Below are 22,078 nucleotides of genomic sequence, written 5' to 3' on the forward strand. Positions count from 1 at the left end.
TGTAAGTCAAGCAAACAGGAGCCTGTACCGTATTATACTTTTAGTTTGATTGGCAAGTATACAAAATATTCTTTTTTATGACAATAAGGGACGAGACGAGCAGGACGTTCAGCTGATGTTAATCGATACGATCGGTATTCTTGAAAAACCCAAACATTCTGAGCAGCACTACAACTGCGCTCGTCACCTTGAGACATAAGATGCTAAGACTCATTTGCCCAGTCATTTCACTAGCTACGGCGCCCTTCAGACAGAAACTCAATTATAATGCATACACATTACTGCTTCACGGCAGAAATAGGTAGCGTTGTAGCACCCATATTCTAGCCGGCATCCTGTGCAAAGAAGCCTCCCACTGGAAATTCTTTCTATTGAAAAAAAATGAGGCTATGTCCAAAAGACTAGATCGTTCCAGCGGGCATAGTAGTAGTCCTTTCTGTTTCTTTCAAGCTCAATATGTTCATAACACTGTCAAGGTTTTGGCAGTGTACTGGGAGGACTTCTTTCCGCTAGAAATGTTGGTGTTAGCCACCGCCTAGTACAACTGATTATTGTTTCCTAATCAGAGTACATTAATTTAACAATGAAAAACAACAAGGAGGTAGAACCTCACAAAAAGGTGAAAAAAGCTTTGCTAGGTTGCCAGCGTGGGTTCCTTACACACCTTCCTTACACCAAGAAATAAAAAAATTGACTTATTAAGATTCAAAAAACTACTTAGAATTCATTAATAAAGACCCTTAGAAAGTAATTTATTCTAAAATAAATCATGAAGTATTGGCATTATTTAAATGCCAATACTTCATGATTTATTTTATTGTGCCGTGCCTCATATTATTGTGATAACAAATCAATGCAATTTTACTAAACCATCTAGCACCTTTCATTTAATCTTCAGTGAATGAACTTCCTTGCGCGGTGCCCACAGATTGATGTGACCTTTAATAAACTTTGTTCTCTATCCTTTACTTGCCTTTATTAACAAACATCGCCAAACAGTTTACCAGTTGGGGGCTCCCTTGCACAGGATGTCGTCTACATTATGGGTACCACAACAGCGCCATTTCTGCCGTGACGCAGTAATGAGACTTAACATCTTATGACTCAAGGTGACGATCGCAATTGTAGTGCCACTCAGAGATTTTAGGGTTTTCAAGAATCCTGAACGGTATTGCAGTGTAATGGGCAGGGCGTATCAATAACCATCAGTTGAACGCCCTGCTCGTCTCGTCCCGTATTGCCATAAAAAAAAACAAAAAACAATTAATGCTCAGGGCGGTTTTCCTGTGACGCTGTTTTCCATCCGAGTGCGGAGCTAGTCCGCATGCGTTTACTCCGAACGCTTCTGGCCACACGCAAGACAATGTCCCACCTGCAACCAATCTGAAATTCGCGCGCGTGCAGCACGCGTGGTAGGATAGGGAACACATGGCGTATAATAGGATGCGAGTGGTCTACACGCGGACCAGATCCGGACGCGGATGAACTTCCGAGTGACAGGAAAACCGCGCTTAAGCTTGTATTTACACGTAAATAATTAAAATTACGCGAAATTAAAATGTTTGCAGTATAAAAGTAAATGCTTGTTATTGCTCCAATCCTATAAATAAGATGACATAATCTTACAATAGGCATGTTCATGTCATCAATGAAGACCAGCATCTTCTTGCCAACGGGAGGTCCGAAGGTGTCTTTGGTGCGCTTCTCCACCACCGACTCCAGGTTCCGTTGCACGTCCATTGACGACGTCCGAGAAGAAAAGTTCATTTGTTGAATTATCTATGAATGAATAATTTATTTTTACATTAAGTAAATATTAGGTCTACTAAAACATGGAGATGTTATATTTCTGGTAGGTTTCATAGTATACCTCTTATTACGAAGTGACGTGTGGGAGATGAAGAATTTGAGGGTGCGCAGATATATAATAAAATGTCAAGAGATAAATAAAAGCAAAATCTTTAAAAACTTTAAAACAAATAGCTGAAAACACACATAGTAAACACAAGTAAGTAAATTGCATAAGTTTAGTAAATAAAAATGGATATGCTAAAAAAATATAAGATTTAGATATAATATAGATTAAATTTAAAATATAAGACACAGGCAACAGCACAAAACATTCAAATTAAACCCACTTAAAAATAAGATATTGATGATATCTATCGAACAAAATAAATGTAGAGGACAATATTATTTATAACAAAATATGTATAGACGACCTGTATAGCCGAGAGGTTAGCGATCCTACCTACTAAGCTAGAGGTCCCGGGTTCGAATCCCGGTAGGTGCAAGCATTTATATGATGAATATGGATGTTTGTTTCCGAGTCATGGATGTTTAAATGTATTTATGTATGTTTAAGTAAGAATATTGTATTAAATATATCATTGTCTTGTAACCAATAACACAGGCTATATTATATGCTTAACTTGGGGTAAGATAATTTGTGTAAAAAGTGTGTCAATATTAATATTATATTATGTATAATGTAAGTGATATCAATATATTCACAAAATATGTGCGAAAATAAAATAAAGTGAATAAAATACTAAAATTATAACAAGATGTTGAAAAAAAAATAATTTGGAGGCGCCGGGTATCGATCCCGGTACCTCTCGCATGCTAAGCGAGCGCTCTACCATCTGAGCTACGCCCCCGGTGACAACCAGGTTAAAATTATTGAGTGTATACTAAGCAATTTTAATTCCATCATCTTAGAACCCATAACTAAATCTTAGTACATATTAAATATTATTTTTAACACGGTGGCTGTGATTTATAATGTTTATCTTTTTAAACGCATCAACAACAACGCCTACGTAAAATTTATTGCAGTACTAGGCTTCTGCCCGTTGATTTGTTGGTGCATTGGTTCAGAACGAAATGAAAATGGTGAAATTAATAAAATATTAATGATAATAGCCCTACTGATATTATAAATGTAAATGTAAGTTTGTTACGCTTTCACGCCCTAACCAACCAAACGATTTTGTTAAAATTTTGTACTGAGATAAACTTGAGCTTGAAAAAGAACATAGGCTACCTTTTATTGGAAAAAAATAAATGGAGGGGTTGAAATAGGGGATAGCAGTTTGTATGGAACGTCATTATCAAAGATAAAACTTTGTGTTTAGGCACTTGATAAGAAATAATTTATAAGCATTTGTTTGAGCATTTCTTAAACTTGGCCTACATGGGGATAAAATAAGAGATTAAAGTTCACAGGGAAATACTATTAAAGAGACTGTCGACAATGACAAGGGATATGCATTGTATCATAGAAGAGCGCTGCCAGCAGTGGAAAGAGCAGTTTGTATATGTATTATTTGAAAAGTATCCTAAAAGATAAAAAAAATTGCCCAAAGTTTTCATTTCATTCAATTCAAGGCGGACGAAGTCGCAGGTATTAGCTAGTAAGTAATATTATAAAGAGGGAACATTTGTATTTTTTGTATGTATGTTTGTAAAGTTTCCACTCAAAAACTACTGGACCGATTTTAAAAAGTCTTTCACCATTGCATCTTCGCTGAGTGACATAGGCTATATTACATTTTCAATAAAATAGAGATCCCTTATAAAAATGCAATAATATAACCCAAGGTGTGAAAAATTTGTCATTAAAAATCTGTCATTGCGTGCATTGCGAAAACTATTAATGATGAAACAAAAGAAAATGGACAATATTATAGAACGTAGAAATATCGACAAAAAAGTCCCCGATACCATATGCAAAACTACTGTAGTTATGCCACTATAACTACTTTTTTATATTTTAAAAGTTGATAAAAGTGCCCACAACAATCAAACCATATTATTCATTACTTACCCCATCAAATAATATATTATTAAAGACCGTTAAAATACATTTCAACTATGTAAATCCGACATTCCATTCAAAAGATTAAGAAAATAATGCAATAATAAAATAATAACTAAGAGGAATAAAACTTTTATGTTAACTATCACGAGCTACATAACAGCTACCACGAGATCGGTATGTACGCGAGTGAAACAGCGGGATATTGATAGTGACAATATATACCAAAAGACATCTGTATGTGTTAAAATATGTTGCCTCTTTATAGCACTGATTTATAAACCGCCCTCGTCAGCGTGACATAAACAGCAAAGCTTAGTTCAAGAAGAGTAATTCAAATTCAAATATTTTTAATCAAAATAGGATATGAAATCACTTACTCAAGAAACTCAGCGGACTTATTTTTATGTAAAATTTCGATACAATCAAATTTATTAGCTTAATTCGCTTTATTCTTAGGTCGCTTCATTCTCGATCTGTGGTATCATTATGTGACAGTAACCTTTAACACATAAACGTCAATATATGTTGAAAGAGCATATACATCGCCCCACAAAAGACTTACTTACGTCCGTTTTCACTAACTTATCTCTAGTTACGGGTACATTGCTGTCACCGACAATTGTCAATGACAAGGTCTTAACTATTATCCATTGTTATGTCCCCTTTTAGTTATAGTCCAATGCTTTATGTCGATAGGCTATTGAAATGTAAGTAAGCGTATAAGGGCAGATTTGTCTACCTCTAGTAAGTTAAACTAAGAATTGATAGGTTATTGAAAACGGTCGTTCATGGGTACCACAACAGCGCTATTTCTGGCGTGACGCAGTAATGTGTAAGAATTACTGTGTTTCGGTCTGAAGGGCGCCGTAGCTAGTGAAATTTCTGGGCAAATGAGACTGGACATCTTATGTCTCAAGGTGACGAACGCAATTGTAGTGCCGCTCAGAATTTTTTGGCTATTTCAAGAATCCTGAGCGGCACTGCATTGTAATGGGCAGGGGGTATCAATTACCATCAGCCGAACGTCCTGCTCGTCTCGACCCTTATTTTCATAAGAAAACAGATAAGATTAACAAGTTTATGTTTGTTCCTGGTGTTAACATTATGATTATCACAGTCTAGAAAATCGCTTAAGTGCCTATGAACATACATAACATTATCATGGTAGATGCTTGTTTCTTTAAAAGTTGCTCTCAATATTCCTAAGAACCTAGGTTAAAGATAACACGAGCAGCTTCTTGTATTCTGCAGCTTTATCTTTGATGAAAAATAATAATGAGGTGTTTTAAATATATATTAAGAAACGGCTTTAACGGCATTCCTTAAAGGCCGGCAACGCTCTTGTGATTCCTCTGGTGTTGCAAGATAATGTGGGCGGCGGTGATCACTTAACACCAGGTGATCCGTATGCTCGTTTGTCCTCCTATTCCATAAAAAAAAAAATGATCAAAATACCTAAATGCTGCAAGGGTGGAAAAAAATACTTGCATATTTGTCAGCGGGCAGTCCATGAAGGTAGTTTGTGATGATGGCTGTCTTTGACGTTCCTGTCTCTCCCACCAGCAGCACCGGTCTCTCCACCTTAATGTTATAAAAGTTATCATCATTACAGCCAGAAGACGTCCAGCGCTGGACCTTTTCCCCAAAGATCACCATGACAATCGGTCCTGCGCTTCTCTCATCCAACCTATTCCGGCGATTTTGTCGTTCCATCTTGTGGGGGGGAATTCCACCACTGCGTGTTCTGGTACGTGGTCGCCATTTGAGGACTTTACTGTACCAACGGCCATCTGTCCGTCGAGATATGTACCCTGCCTACTGCCGCTTCAGTTTCGCAATCGTCCGAGCTATGTCGGTTACGTTTGTTCTCCTACGGATCTCGTCATTCTCGTCAGTCGTCTGATCTCGCAGGGAAACTCCGAGCATAGCCCTCTCCATTACCATATTACTTATGGGGGGAATACAATAACTTCCCCTTGCAACCTTCTGATTGGTTGAACGTCACGTGCCCTTCGCCGCCATATTTACCTTTCATTCTTTGGTCGTTAAATGCGACAAATAAAATATTCAGCGACGATGTATGTTTTTTAAAAAGGACTTCCAAAAATTTGATACGTTTCCATTGTTTTTTTAATAAGTTTTTCGATAGTGCACAGTCCTGCGACGTTGATAATAAACAAAGTACTCCGCCACGATTTTAATGCTATTTTCACCAATGGATAGCGTGGTTCTCGAGGAAAGCTTAAGTAAATATTTTTTTAAGTTTTTGAATATATTAACGATATTTGTTGAAAAAAAATCCTTCAACGAAAACGCTGCCTTTGAGATATAATCAAATAATGTATGGTGGAATTGTGTATCTTATATAGGTCTGGTCTTATATACTTTATCCATTATAGTACTTTAAAAATTGGCAAAATTATAAGACGGCAAAGTAAATTCTGTTTATACAAATACGATAAACCTTATCATATTATTAGCATCTACATATTATTAAATCATTCAGAAATATATTTTTGTTTCATTTTAACTTTGATTACACATTTCCGATGGCTTTAGACTACATTATTCCCGAATACTTACATCATTTTGTTTTCTATTGATAGAACAGCGTCTGTCAGGTGAGCTAGTATAAGTATATATAGTTATATATAAACATAAAAATTTATATTATAACACTACTAATCTGTCATTACAGGTTAAACCTAATTCGACAGAGTAAAGAACAAATAAAATTACATAATACTATTGTATAAAAATATATTTCGTAAAATAAAAACTGAATTAACTAGATAGTGTAAAAATAATAATAATTGAAAACAAACTATAAAATAAGCAGCTCTAATGACTTCACTTATCGAACATGATAACAGGTCTAAGTGTTCGGACATGACTGACACCTGAGTTTGTGGCATAGGGCTCTGAATAATATCCGTTACAGTCAACATACTATCACGTAAATAGATGGCAAAAAGAAAAAAAAATAGGCTGTCGACCGTATCGAATGATTTTCTTAAATCGAAGTAAGCCACGTACGTCAACTTGTGATCCAGTATCTACTGCAGGCACGAGGTGAGTCATGAATTCCAGTAAATTCCCAGTTGTCCCCGTCGAGGACGAAAGCCGTGCTGAGCGTCGGACAACTGAGCACTTACACTTATTTTGGCAGGAGTGCTCAGCACTGCAACAGGTCTATAGTCGCTGGCCTCAGCACCTCCTTTACCTTTAGGCACTGGTACAACTCGAGTGATTTTCCACCAACAGCCTCTCCGCAGCTTCAATACTACATAACGTAATACAAGTACTACAGTTATACAAGTAACAAGACAAAGTTATGAGAATAACAAAACTCACACTCTCCATGATCTTGATGAGCCACGTAAGCCGCAGCGTGTCCACGGTCGGCACCAGGATGGATGAGAACCTCATCCCGCGGTCGTGCTCGTACTGCGGCACCAGCCACTCCCACGCCTCCCACGTCCTGGTCTCCAGCTCCAGGCAATAGTCGTAGAGCGTGGGGAAAGCCATTGGGAAATGCTCTGAAATCCGTTCTCAATCATAATAACAATTCTATTGGATTAAAGAAAGAAAGAAAGAAAAAACATTTATTTTAACACACACACAAATCACAAAAAGAAGAAACTTTAAAATATATACAAATATAAAAAGGTGTGGTGTTTAAAAAGGAGCCACTCAGCATGTGTGGCTCCTTGTGTGGCTCTTGTGTTGAACACAAGTGTGCTGCAACGCTGATTTTCTGTGACCCCGCGTGACACATGAACTTCAAGGGCGACACCTCGCCTGAATTAATATCTCTTATATTCATTAATATTAATAGCTCTTATATGAGATCTCTCGAATAGAGTGCACTCATACGGATATACAGAGTATAATATTGGGATTGAGTATAATAGAAATTCGTTTATAATCACTAAAAATTATTATGGCATGCGCAAGTGATTACCGCCCCTCATACACTCGAGACAGCACCAGACAAAACGGCAGCGCTGTGGGCATTTCATACGCGTTATGTTGTACGCGCTTGAGCTCAATATCTGTATGTGTGGCATTTGGAGTATACGCACTAGTGGTGGCCTTCTTCTCCTGGTTATCCTCTACGAGCATCATCGGGCACACCTTCTTCACGTAGTTGTCGAAATCGAACCTTCCGTTGTCTACGATGGCCGCGCCAAGGCTGTTGTACATCGACTGGAATCAAAACATAATGTTCATTCAAACTAGTCTGCAATGCCATAAATATTGTACAAATTAAAAACTTTAAATGAGGTTATAACATTAATATTGTCACTTATTTTAATAATAAAAAAATCAGTGTAAAAATGCAAGGATATTGTGTCTCTCTGTTGAGGGTACAATAGAAATGTGCTGAATTTTATAAAGTTTACCACGTGCACCAGTTCAGGAGATCAAGCGAAATACAGCATTATGGACTGACAGACATAAATCAATTAGATTTTTGATTTAAGCAACTAGGTCAAAAGAGACACTTAAGTATGAATGTAAAAAGTTAAAGCTTATTTGTTTACCACAACTTCAGAAAAGGTTGAGATTAAATGAGAAAAAGTGGCAAGAAACTTATTGCTTATTAAATCAAATGATACATATTCATCATGTGAAGTGAATGAAATTACAATTTATACGAAGTGATGCAATACATAAAGTATAGGAGATGCAACAATCCACAGGAACTGTGCCATCGTTAAAATGGATGCATGACCCCCTTTGCCGACAGTTCTTTTAAAATTATAAAAAAAGAATGGTAACAATTACTAAGATAATGTGTGTTCAAGCGAGTTTCAACCTACTTGTTGATTAAGACGTCAGGAAAATGCCGTTAATGTGACTCACGAATCAATTTTGTCGATAGTACATAATAAATGTAATTATACCTACAAAAATAATGAAAATCATGACTCACCACCATGAAGACACACTCCACCACAGTCCTGTCCACCTCTTCGTTGGGATCGTCCTTGTTCGGCATCAGACCACTTATCATGTAGCACAGCTGCATCACCTGAACGAATTAATTCAGTTCATGATTACTCCTTCACATATTATTGTCTTAATAGCCACAGTTCGCTAGGGACAAAGTTAATATTAAAAAACACTGGACGATAACTCGTGTAAGGAATGTGAATTAAAAGGCTATAAAATTTTGCATAAATGTTAGAAACAATCTTATTTTTGTTACCAAAAACTATATAATGTGGACCATTTCAATATTAATTCAAGATTGAAGCCCGTTATTTTACCACTCGGAATATTGCATAGGCATAATATATGAGAGAACAGAACCACAGGTGCCCGTAAAGTGTTGATTTAAGAAATTAGCGTCCCTGAGAAAATCACAAATATTCTTGTGAAATAACGTAATATAACGGGATTGTCTTAGAATAATTATAATGCACGCAAAATTATGACAGGAGTGCATTCTTCCTTGAGGTTGTAGAAGGCATTCGTGATAACGTCAACTTAAGGAGGAGCGGTGGTATTTAAAAAGCATGATACATGAGATTTGGCATTGGCCAAATTGAGTGACCTAACAGAGAAAAGCCTTCACAAATCTCAATATGAGACTGGAGGAATAGCAGAGGACTCTGTAGATCACTTTAGATTCACCAAAGAACAAACAACCCTTGCACAGCTTCGACCGGTAAGGCAATTACCAAAACTGTGTGACTGGTGAATAGCTCGATAAAATTTCCAATTTCGATCGACCAAATTTTTTGTTTTATTATTTTTCTACGGAAGAAAACACACTTCTTATCCAAACTAAGATCATTAGAGAGACGTATAAACTTATGCATTGTAGTCAAAGTAAAATTTTCTATTTCCTTTCATTTTTAGTAATACATTTCATTGCAAAGACTGATCCTTTCCAGCAACAGAGTCCATTGGTCCAATAATACAAGGTATAATTAAAAAAAATCATTCGGGTCGATTTGCGTCAAAGTCCAAGAAACTTAAAAAAACTAAATATGCAGTTATTGGTTTCTCATAAATCGAGGGCATGACTCCTTTCAAGACTTTTCTCTAAGTCTCGTAGTATCCGACTTGGCCATCACCGTTATTCTCAAAAAACCACCCTGCATATTATAATGTGGCAGCAACTTTTTTGTGGGCTTACTGCATTTATCACGGGGAGTGTTACGAAGAGCTATTTGACCCGTCGACAGATAGACGCCGACTGCCACGATCGCTACTCACACAAGTACTATATCACAACCACCGTATGCATGTGTACGCCGCCCCCACAGCGCGGAACTTTTTTCACAACAAAACAACCAAACATAGAATAAACTACTTACTCTGTGCGGTGTTTCCAGGACGTACAATAAACGTATGAAAGGTGCCTATATAGTATATTGCATGCATAAAAAGACCAAAAAATAGGGAGATAGTATTTTCCCTCAGTTTTAATGCCACACAAATTAATACAAGTAAGGGGGCGCCCATAAATAACGTGCGGTGTTTTTTTGAATTTTCTGTCCATCCCTCCTCCCCTGGTGAGATTTCTTGAGATTTTATACAACCCCATCCCCCAACCCCCAATTTCTCGTGAAATTTTTCAAAATGTGGGTTTCTTAAGTGAACGCGTTGGATTGTTATTGTAAAAAAAAAAAAATGCTTCGTGCTTTTATTTACGACTAGTTAAGACTAGTCATCAATATTGCTGAGAGTTATGTGTAATATAATTTTTACAATAGAATACTTAAATTGTAACTACTGGTATTAAAAAAAGAATATCTACTCTAATTCAGTCCATGGAGAATCATGCACGGTCTCAAGAGAGACTATTGGAACCAACTTGTCCATATGATTAAATGGATCTAAATAGTATATATTTTTTGTTTCAATCAGAAAAAATAACGTGATATTTGCCGAGATCCCCCTTCTCTCCAACGTAAGATTTGATGAGATTTGACTCGACCCCTCCCCCCTTAAACATCTCACGTAATTTATGGACGCCCCCTAAGCATACCAAGTTCAGCGGCGTCTGCGGTACGATAGTACGAAGGGGCGTCTGTTGCTGCAGACCGAATAGACCAAAAACGATGTAGTTGATGGCGCCGGGCACGTAATGTTCGAAGAGGCCGTTCAGCTGCTCGCGTTCTTCCTCGTTCTTGCGACCCAGAACCCACCTGAGAAGTCATACCACTTAGACTGTACTTTAGATACCTGATAATTATCTACATTGATTACTTTATTATGTTTACAGTGATTAACGCGTGTACATTTTTAAAAAATTGAACTGAATTTAATTATTGCGAAAATTGGCAATATTTATAATTATAATCGTCCGTATTAAACCTTTAAATTGTAATTTTTAAAGCATATAATAGTTATTTTTTACAATATGTATGTGTGGTGTTCAAATTTCTAAAACACGTTGCGGATCTATCTATGCCTGGACCTTTTTACGTGATACTAAAGAAAATAGTGGTTTTTGTTCATCGGCTATTCATTGTAAGTGATTATAGCTACACATGCTCAGTTGCAACCGTTGAAGAATCACATTGTGGGTAGGTACTAGGTAGGTAGGTAATGTGAAAGCATTTTTGTTTCGCTTAGTAGGGGCCCGGCTAGTGAAATTAGACTACGAATGGCTAACGAGAATTAACAGTTTATGTCTCAAAGTCGCGGGTGCGATTACGATGCCGCTAAATTTTTTTAGGAACAATCGATAATCCTGAGCGGCACTGCATTTTAATAGACACGGCGTATCACATTTTCTCATAGAAAAAATAAATAAGATATCTGAAAATTAAACACTAAACATCAAGCTAAAATAATAAAAAGTTCAATGTGGGTTCATATTTTATTTTCAACCTAATATTCTGCAATAAAAAAGCCAACATCACGCGGCTCCAGGTCGACACCACGAGCTATGTTGTATAGCCACGTGCTACAGGAAGGAGCGTCTGTTAGCAGTAGTAAAAATATTGCCGCATTATGAGACATTCCAATTTCCAAGGTCTAAAATGAAATGTGTCACTTTAATAGGCAGATGATGCAGCTGGACATCAGGTGGACTATAAAAAATATTTAAAAAAAAAATTCGTCTTGTCGGGAGAGAATCGGCCACTCTTGTCCCTCGCACCAGGGACTAAAAGACAGACCTTCACCGAGGTGGAAAAAAAATCGTACACGCACCACGTGAGATAAGTAGGACTTGCCACCCGAGTTTATATTCCGCAGGTGAGAATGACCTACTTTTCTCCTTAGGTGCGTAATGTACTATTCATGGCTCCATGTCTACTTTTCATATTACGGTAAGTCTTGCTTGCCACCACTACATTAATAATGTATAGTTTGTGTTTTTTAATTATTGCCTTGTCAAGTTATTTTCAAAAAAAAAAATCTCGTACACCGTTACGTTACCTGGCAGAGATTGCTCAACAGCGATAAGGTCGAATAATTATGCTACCATAACAATAAAAGTTGTAACTTTATTTTTTTAGTGCAATCATTAATTTTCATTCATACATAATATAAAGTTCAGATTTACAGTCGCGGTTTACTTTAACTGTTGGGTTATGGGGAAAAATCAGCATACCAGTCACTGATGCTACTCTATTTTGTTTATGGAAGAGAGGACAAACGATCGTACGGGTCACCTGATTTGAAGTGATTACCACAGCCCATATTCTCTTGCATTGTTGCCGGTTTTTAAAAATGTTTTTCTACACCTATGCATTAAAACCTCTATAAAAGATTCTGTAACAGCTTACTGCTAACATTAAAAAAGCCAGTCCTAGTAACCATTACATCATCAAAACGAGTGTTGTAATGTTGTACTGAATTTCATTACAACACTCGTTTGGATGATGTAATGGTTATTAATTAGGACATTGGGTGTGTTATTATGAGTGTAGATAAAGCCTTGTATGCAACTGCTGATAATTAGGTATTAAAACACTCCTGTGATACTATTATCATAAGCCGCGGTTCGGACGAGAACCGGTGTATTCAACGTGGTATGGACGTTGGCAACATATAGAATGAAATTTTAAGAAATATTTTACAAGTTAATACGAAATGTGAACTAAATTTGCATAATGTTTTATTTTAATATTTTTTAATGAGTTTTCTTGTGTGATATGATTGGGTACTTCCAAAAAAAGAGGGTAGGTACCTTCCTTAAAGGCTAGCAACGCTCCTATGATATTCACGTGTTGCAACTTGCAAGAGAATGTGGACGGCGGTGATCACTTAACACCAGGTGACCCGTATATTCGTGTAGCTTGCTTTTGCATAAAATTAATTACTATTAATCCGTTAACGCACGTGTTTGGCTAAATTTTAAATTAAATTCAAAATCTTATATCGTTACGGTAAGGGCTAATTAACGTTGGATTATGAATAATGGGGTTTTATTTTCTTCAAGTAGGTACTTACTCTTGGTAGGTAACTTTTGGCGTACGCTGCGTTATTAATAGGTAAATAGGTGAGACATAAAGTAGGCAAGATTTTATTTTTATAGCCAAATGAAAGCGATGGTGAGTCATTTGTATTAAAAGATAGAATCTGTGAAAATCATTTTTAATACTAGTTTACTCACACTGTTTCTGCTAAGTTCAAGGTATATCTTTACATTATGCACTAAATGCAAGCTTATCTTGAAAGAGTGGATACAGAAATACGTCTGTACCTCTACTGAAAATCCACTGATAGTAACTAAAAGTATAATACACACATACAGCTCCTCGTAAATACCAGCTGTTAAAAATATAACAGTAATGTATCTACTGTTTTAGTTTTAAGATATATTGTGAGGACAAAATAAATAGATATATAATAATAATAATACTAATATTTCCACACTCTTACACAAATTATCTTGCCCCAAACTAGGCATAGCCTGTACTATAGGTCAAATCAAATCAAATCAAATCATCTTTTTTGCAAGATAAGGTAATAATGAGATGTTGTTGGCTTATAATTAATAGGTGCTCTTATCCTAACCCATAAGGCATGTAAACATAGTGGAATACATAGTCAGTTCACGTTTTAATTTCTGTAACAATTATAATATAATGTACTGTAATAAAAAAAAAATTCATCCCAAGCAAAGGTACAAAAAAAACGATATATTTATTACAATATACTTACTGAAACATACATAAATCCATGACTCGGAAACAAACATCCATATTCATCATATTATATATAATTGCACCTAATATATTATTATTATTAATAGGATATATAATCATTATATAGAGCTAATAATTATATTAAACATCGGATAAACTACAAAGACAGACATACTTATCCCAATACGGCTGATAGCCAAGATTCTTGGGGTCCACGAAGACCATGCCAGCTCGTGATACGGTGGCTGGCGACGCAAAGTTCAGGTCTCCAACCTCGAACAACAGCGCACAGTAGGGCGCCAACCTTATCCGCTCCCCGTTGGCCAGGGTCAGTAGCTTGTTGTCGTCCATGACAGAGTTCATGTTCTCAATCCAGAGGGCGTCAACATCGCCGTCGAATAACGAGTAGCGGCGCTCATCTTTGTCCGTTGGCCTGAAATCATTCCAATTCTATCAGGCATCTGAAGGCAACGCCTCTATTCTTCTCTCCTGTTATTTCTCTGGTGCTGCAAGGGAGTAAGAGGTGCGATCATCACTTACCTACAACTAAAGTAACCGTCATGAGAAGCTATAAATTTTGTAAACAAGTGTTCAGGAGTTCACAACATTTGCAAGCAATGAAACAAACTCGTACGCATTCGAAACTCGAATGACGCGTTCCGGTACCAAGAAACACAAACGATAACGCTTTGCGTCGTTAAAATATGATCCGACTAAATTAAATAGGTTGTTACTTTCATATAACCCGTCTATATTTCATGTCGATTGAATATGGTCAATTTATTATTACCTCGCAGTATAAAATGTTTACTTAGTAAAAGATGTTTGTTTACATAATTTATAGCTTCTCGTGACGGGTACTTTAGGTTATTTTGTCCTTCGTATCCCATTAAAACATAGAAGCGAAATAATATTAAATTTGTATGTAGGAAGGATTATGTTTAAGTCCGCGAAAAAAGCGCTCTAATAGCCTTGAAATATAATATGTTACTTAAGTAAACAAATTAATAGAATGTTTTCGTTATATTTAATACTTTTTAACACACTTAAATAGTTGAAATAGATGTCGTATTCGCATGTAACTGTTATAAATTTCTATCACGAGTACTCATTAATATAATAATAATATTGCCACACTTTTACACAAATTATCTTGCCCCAAATTAGCCATCGCCTGTGCTATGGGTTGCTATGATATATTTAATACGATATACACACTTAAACTCGGATACAAACATCCATATTCATCATATAAATGTTTGCACCTACCGGGATTCGAACCCGGGACATCTAGCTTAATAGATAGGGTCATTAAACTGGGCTATACTCGTATTGGTCGTCATATGTGAGTGGATGATGTACCTGTATATTTGGTGCCAAAACAATGATGGAGACAGTACTTAGTTGTAGTCTTCTCGAATACAAAAATTTAAAAAAGAAATACTTTAAAATTTCTCTTTCTTATCATCCATCAATTATATATATTCACTTAGAATAAAACTTACCTGTTCATCTCTCTAAATATCTTCGAGTAGAGGCCGTCAGTCCAGTCCCGTGTCACCGGATCAAGGATACCATATAGCTCTATGACTGAACATGCCTGAAAATTATCAACAAGATCTTAAAGTGAACAGAGATATAAATTATTCTTGTTAATGAATCAATTATAATAATTCAATAACCGTTCAAGCTACGGCTTGAGGTGTCTGTGTGTTAACATGTGTTTTTGATTGTCGAATTCGCGCTTTCTAAGTTCGGCAAACCTCTTGTGATTCATCTGGTCTTACAAGAGAATTCGGACGTCGGTGATCACATACTATCAGGATGAATGGTCGTTTCTACTCCACCTCCATGAAAAAACAAGCAACGGCTCATCTACGGTATCACCCGAATCATATTGATGTCTGGCATTCTACAACTGTGTCGTTTGCATTTTTTTTAGATTATTCATTAGAAAAATTGACGTACAATAAAAAACAAGACTCACAATCACGCTTTGGTTTAGTTGTGTTTCGACCGCGCTTTGAGTACAACGTCACGCAACGATAAACTGTTCAGTGAAAAATTGTCAAATTAACAGCATATCCAAAGTTAAAAATAGTGTCGTATTTCAGGTATGTGCCCCATTAAATTAACAAAAGTGTATAACCAACTTGACGTTTTTTTTGCTTAATAATAACATTTCAATCGCTAACACAAAATTCTCTTTTTGACGACCTTTTAATAGGCGATTGTAAGTCTGGTTATATATTGTACTTCAATGCGTAGAAATAACAATGTATGTAGCACTTACAAAACTACACATATTTTCTCTTAATAGTGTAAGTAAAGATATAATTTCGAATAACGTCATATCAATATTAAACAATACCTTTGGATTCACTACCGTCAGCTTCGTTGGCAGTCCCATGTTTGTTTGTGCCTTGACCAGACAGTTCAAAATGACGGTCTTACCGCCACCTGTCGGTCCCACCAACATAGTACAGTGTCTCGTCATCATGGTCTCATATAGCTGCACTACTTTGTCCACCTGAAAATAAGACATTCCAATAATGTGACATTCAAACAGATAAACGGTATACAGATCAAACATTTGTGAACAAAAATGTCTGTTGAATTGTCATATGCGTATATATATAAAAGTTATATTCTCATTTATAAGTATCTAATGAAATGAATTCAATTCTTATTGCGTTCATGCGAAAATTATTGGGTCAATTTCTCGTTCGTGACAATTTTTGAACGAAATGCAAAAAACTCTCGTAAAAAAGTATTTCAACAAATTATATCAACCGGGGAAATTGTATCAAAATTTAGTTATTTCTTATTTTAAAAGTTCTTATCGTACTCGATAAAAATATTCAATCGCTTTTTACAAATATTTTACAAAAATTAAGATTGTACTTTAATAGGTATTATTATCGCTAAAGATAATATTATAAAAGATTGAAAAAACCTGATGATCTAGCACAATATATCCGTCCTTCTGTAGAACATTGATGACGGCAGCGTTAAAGTCGGGATAGCCGACTCGAGGACACTCTAAGCCAGGGAATAAGTCCTTTATCAAGCCAAGGAATAAGGGAACATCTTCGAAAACAAACTTTGGATGATTCATGTCTCTGTAAAGAAGCAAATTTGGATAATAATTGTGAAAACGATCCATTAGAGAACCCAATTAGGTATGAAGGTTTTCTTTGTTTACAAGAGCTTCAAAGTTAAATCAGCAGGAAAATATCGATTACATAATAATATAATAAAATATGTTTATTGACATTATGACTTAAGACCCCAACAACTGAATATGGTTAAGCACCGCACCTTCGCTCCAAATGACATCGAAAGCGGCTGCGAAAACTTTATCCGCCATGAATGTTTCGATTAAGATTTAGTTAGCTAGATATTCATTTTTTACGGAATAGGAGGATAAATAAGCGTACGGTTCACCTGATGTAAGTGATCACCGCCGCCCACATTCTCTTTGATAGTATTGCTGATTTGCCATAAAATTAAACTTGTTAGGGATCAGAAAATTGTTTAAAGTGCATCAAAATTTATTTATATACAATCTTATTTGACTTTTACAACTTAAATGAGCTCACTTTGTTCAGATGTTGTTACTCCATTATTGCACATTGGTTTAGACATCAGCGATGTTTTTACAAAAAAGTTGAACATGTGTTGAACGCTTGTTTTAAAAAAGTTCTATTACAAATCTACGTCTTTCTTCTGATGTTTAGCATTCAACTTTCTATAGACATTCCTAATATTTAAACACAAGTCGAAACTTGTCTAAGGTGTTTCTAACGGACAGATCATTTTCTTAGGGAAGATTTTTATTTTATGATGACAGCTGACAAAAATTGCGTTGCATTCACGTAACATCTGTTCATTCTTGTATGCTTCAGCTTATTTTGTGCTTAACGACGTTTTAGTTAAACACAAGCTAAAAACTGTTTTGTTATAGAAAAATATAAACTCCATTTTAGACGTCAATATTGTTAGGTCTGTAAAACTGTCAAACAAAACACGTGTCTGATAAATAATGTTTTTGTAGTAACACCGCAGATGTTTTAAAAATTCTTCGGCGACGGTATCAAATCTGTACTTGGCAGTTTAACTAACTACATATAAGTTATGAACGTAATGATTACATTAAAAAACATTAGTTTTTAATCGAAGCGATAGGTGCCGTTACGTTTACGTAAAATCTTTAAACTAAGTCAAAAAAACCCTACCCTACAGTGAATAATATAAAAGTATAACATAAGCTATACCTTAGAGCTCTCATGAGTACAACAATCTCACTGAGGCCCGGGGAGTCTCTTCTCAGTTTCCCTGCCATCCGTAGCACAGCAGTCAGCGCTCTCAGGCCCCAATCGTAGTGGGATTGCTTAGATAATTGCTCCCGTGCAACTTTGTACAGAACAGTCATTTTCTTTGCCAATACCTAGTACATGACGGTCACTTTAAAATTTTGGACTAACGATAATATCACTACATATTATAAAACAAACTGTCTGTCTGTTTTTCAATTTGTAGATCCAATAAGAAATTTTCTTTTTTAACATTCATAAGTGTCATTTCCGTGACCTACACCAATAAAGTAATTTTGATTTGACGAACAAATGTTCGTGATAAACTCAAAAACTACAGCAGCGATTTTCATGCTGTTTTCACCAATGGATAGCGTGTCTCTCGAGGAAGGTTTAAGTATATGTTAAAGGCGAGGTTTTCCCAACACTTTAGGCAAAAAGTGCTCGAACGTATATATCTATAGCGTTAGATATACGTTCGACGCGGGCATCGCTAGCCAAGCGATGCGGGTCAACGACCCCACCCCAAAACACCGCGTATTTTTTTATAAAACTTATACTTGCGCAAGAGTACGAAATGCTGTGATATTTTTATGCATTTTGAAGTAAAACTTCTTTAGGCGCATGAGCGTAAATTTTTTACAAATTAAACGATATTTATTGAAAATGTCGGAAAAATAAGCCGTCTGGGAGATCTTACATAATTCTACAGAAAAGTCCGCGATGTCATATGTCTATCTCTTAAGTATAACATTTTAATACCTACTTTAAAAGTTAGCAATTACATATAATATAAAGCGGTAATGAAGAAGCTGTTTGCACAAATACAATATTAATTCGTAACATTTTATTACTACATATTATAATATCATTAATTTCCGATGGCTTTAGACAATATTATATCCGAATACTTAGGTACATAGTTAGGCCAAGTTAATCTATTTATTTAAAAACATAAAATATTAAATTTTATATTGATACTAGCTGACCCGACAGACGTTCTGTGGATAATAAAAAAAATACTGTTTTATAGAAATTTGCCAATAATATTTCAAAACATTTACAACAGCAAGAATTATTTCATAAAAAATGCTCCCTGTTGTTATGAAATTGTTTCACAACGTAACTGTCAAACAGTGCGTCACTAAATTCTCCCATTGAAAATATGTCCATACAAAACAAATATTGAAAATAAAAATAATTATTGGTCCCAAATCGAAATAAAAACTATCCTATCTCTCAAGTTAGACCGAACTGCACTCCATGAAGTAATCCCCATTAAAATCCGTTCATTAGTTTAGGAGTCCATCGCGGACAAACAACATGTCACGTAATTTATATATATTAAGATAGTCACTATAGATTTTTTTAGGTTGGCTAATTACGTGATAATACAGGACTTAATGTAGGCACTTTATAAATTGACCGACTTGGTATTACATGGATCTCATAACTTTTTACGGTAGAATAACTGAGTTGCGAGACTTGGTTTTTTTTACAAGTTATGTTTCTAAGTTTACCTTGGCCGTCAAAAATCCATCCGAGAAGAGTGAGATCATACAGATCATTTCCAAATCAGGCAAAATACAGACCACTGGTCTGAAGAGCGCCTTAACGGACTCTGGCAGCTCCGTACGACCAGCGTACCCAGGGTTCATCGTGATGAATATACCCACTTTACTGTCCATATCGATCTCTTGACCTTCAAACTGAAACAAAAATATAAGATGGAAAATGTTACACATTTATGGAATCCTCACGCATGTTTCAAAATTACATATTAATTATTATAATGAAAAAGTGATAAAATGAAAACCCAAATATAGTAAAAAGTTTATTGAAATTCAAGAATACCACAATTATACACCAGTCAAACTGTCGTAGTTTTCGTTGTCTGCGTATAAGTTTATGTCCACAAAACACGGTAATACCATAGGTAATACAGAACTAATTTTAATTTTAATTTTTGCTTAGTCTATCGTATGTTGACAATCAACCTTGTAAGCAAGCAAATAAGCAAGAAAAACACTAAAACTACAACTACTTATTTATGATTTCGTTATTTAAAGACGTAAGATGAATTAATATGGACCTACCTAATTGATAGATTAATCAGGTAGATAGTTATGTATCGGGCGTCGGGAATTAAGTTTTTAAAAAGCACTTTATTTAACAATATTTAATGTTACTCACAGAAAAATTGGAACAAGACTGAATAAACAATATTATAATTAAGCTAAAGAAATGTAAAAGACAATGGGTGCTCGATCAGCACTACGTCGAGGTACGGGGTGGCAACGTATGCAGGTTTAGCCGTGTTGGGCCTGCGTAACTCCTCCCTCCTTAAGCTGGAAGCTGACCCGGCAGCTTCCCACAGTGTCCTCACTGTGTTGTACAGCGGTGTCCTTGACTGCATGCGACTTCCTCCAGCTAATGATCCTTGTGACTCCAACAGCAATCAGCAAGCCATATAGGATAAGGGTAGTCCAACTTGGTGTTGCCATCATGGTGGTCCAGTGTGGTTCCTCCGTGACAGATATGTCTTGGGCTGTCTCCAGAAGGTGCTGCAGGTTGTCCAGTTCTATATTTTCCAATTTTATATGATACTGTACTGGTACACTCTTTTCAATATTTCTAGGTAGTGGAACAACTTCATTAAATGTAATCTCTTTGCGGTTTGAGTTTAATGTTTTATTCAGTATCTCAACTTGGCATTCCTCTGTAAGGGTAAGTAGGAATGTACCTGAAGCCTTTTTGTATGTAGATTTTGCTAAACACTTGATGTGGATGACTGTTTCTTCTCTCAGGTCAATTATCCAAGTATTGTCCTTGATCCTCTGCACTATACTTTTATTAATTTGCAATTTCGCGTATGTACAGTTTGACGTGCGGTGTTGAATTCGCGATATAATACAATCTTCTGATGCCCTCGTGGATGCTGTGTTGGACATCTCGCAGAGCTGCGTGTTTCCGTTGATTGTTCTGCATTTGCCTTCCAGGTATTCGTACTCATCGCTACCAAGTGCTAGGTATTTGGATTTTGGAATAATAGTTAGGTTTAACGAGTTAGGAATGGAGTACATGTGGATGAGGTCATATATATTAGAATCAATGGAAGGGATTTCTAAGATAAAAGTCAAAGAATGTTCCGTACTATATGATTTTACTTTTATAGATTTTTCGAACTCATGAATCTTATTTAAACTTATATCTGCTACTGGCAAAAACTTATGTTTTTTATGAATTAATGAAATTTCATTTAAAAGGTTGTATGGACTTATAATACTGGGGTGCATTACTCCTAATTGCGCAAACGTCATTGCGTCTTCTAAAATTTCTAGTCTATCTAAAATAATTTGTAAGCTAAAATCTATTTCTACGTATATCTCTAAGAAATGTTAATGGTTGGCAATCTTATCGCTAATCCGTGATTGATTTTGGATGGTTAGAAGCAATTTATTTTGATTTAAATTTATTTTCTCAATTTGATGGCTAAATTCTTTAATGGTATTTTCGGCAAGTATCAGGGATTTGCCCTGGGTGCTCGCGATATTATTTACTTTATTATGAATATTAGAAATTTCTGCTTCGAATTTAAGTGCATCATCGTTATCCAAATTTCCTGTGATTGATTTTACTATAGAGCCTAAACCATTTACAAGGCCTCTCTTCCTTCTATTAATGTGCGGAATAATAAAACTAATTTTCTTACTTATAAGAGATAAACTATGTGCTATTTGATCTTTGTACGATCTATGTATGTCTCCAATTGATGTATCTTTTTCGGCAGCTTTAACACTCTCGAATAAAGATAAAAG

At 35.8% G+C, this 22,078-nt stretch overlaps 2 protein-coding genes and 1 non-coding gene across 4 annotated transcripts in view; 1 reads left to right on the top strand and 2 right to left on the bottom strand.

Annotated features, from left to right (window-relative positions):
• The window catches only part of LOC126972001 (dynein axonemal heavy chain 10), a 54,071-nt gene extending 37,314 nt beyond the window's left edge, over nucleotides 1-16,757 (bottom strand). Inside the window, exons 1-10 of one of the 2 annotated variants that reach the window (XM_050818523.1) lie at nucleotides 16,738-16,757; nucleotides 16,316-16,474; nucleotides 15,450-15,544; nucleotides 14,120-14,377; nucleotides 10,830-10,989; nucleotides 8,763-8,861; nucleotides 7,909-8,032; nucleotides 7,178-7,362; nucleotides 5,312-5,404; nucleotides 1,627-1,779 (exon numbers count right to left, since the gene is read on the bottom strand). In XM_050818523.1, coding sequence (XP_050674480.1) covers nucleotides 1,627-1,779; nucleotides 5,312-5,404; nucleotides 7,178-7,362; nucleotides 7,909-8,032; nucleotides 8,763-8,861; nucleotides 10,830-10,989; nucleotides 14,120-14,377; nucleotides 15,450-15,544; nucleotides 16,316-16,444 — 1,296 coding nt within the window. In that variant the 5' untranslated portion in view covers nucleotides 16,445-16,474; nucleotides 16,738-16,757. Of the gene's footprint in view, nucleotides 1-1,626; nucleotides 1,780-5,311; nucleotides 5,405-7,177; nucleotides 7,363-7,908; nucleotides 8,033-8,762; nucleotides 8,862-10,829; nucleotides 10,990-14,119; nucleotides 14,378-14,484; nucleotides 14,579-15,449; nucleotides 15,545-16,315; nucleotides 16,475-16,737 lie in introns of those variants that run through there. The other variant, XM_050818524.1, reaches the window with a different exon arrangement.
• Nucleotides 1-22,078, top strand: part of LOC126972003 (uncharacterized) — a 577,468-nt gene that overhangs the window by 280,815 nt on the left and 274,575 nt on the right. The gene's annotated exons all lie outside the window — the stretch shown is intronic.
• Nucleotides 2,588-2,660, bottom strand: Trnaa-agc (transfer RNA alanine (anticodon AGC)). Its single transcript has one exon. It is a non-coding gene; the product is annotated as a tRNA-Ala (tRNA).

The sequence above is a fragment of the Leptidea sinapis genome, chromosome 25 (assembly GCF_905404315.1).
Source record: "Leptidea sinapis chromosome 25, ilLepSina1.1, whole genome shotgun sequence".
NCBI lineage: Eukaryota > Metazoa > Arthropoda > Insecta > Lepidoptera > Pieridae > Leptidea > Leptidea sinapis.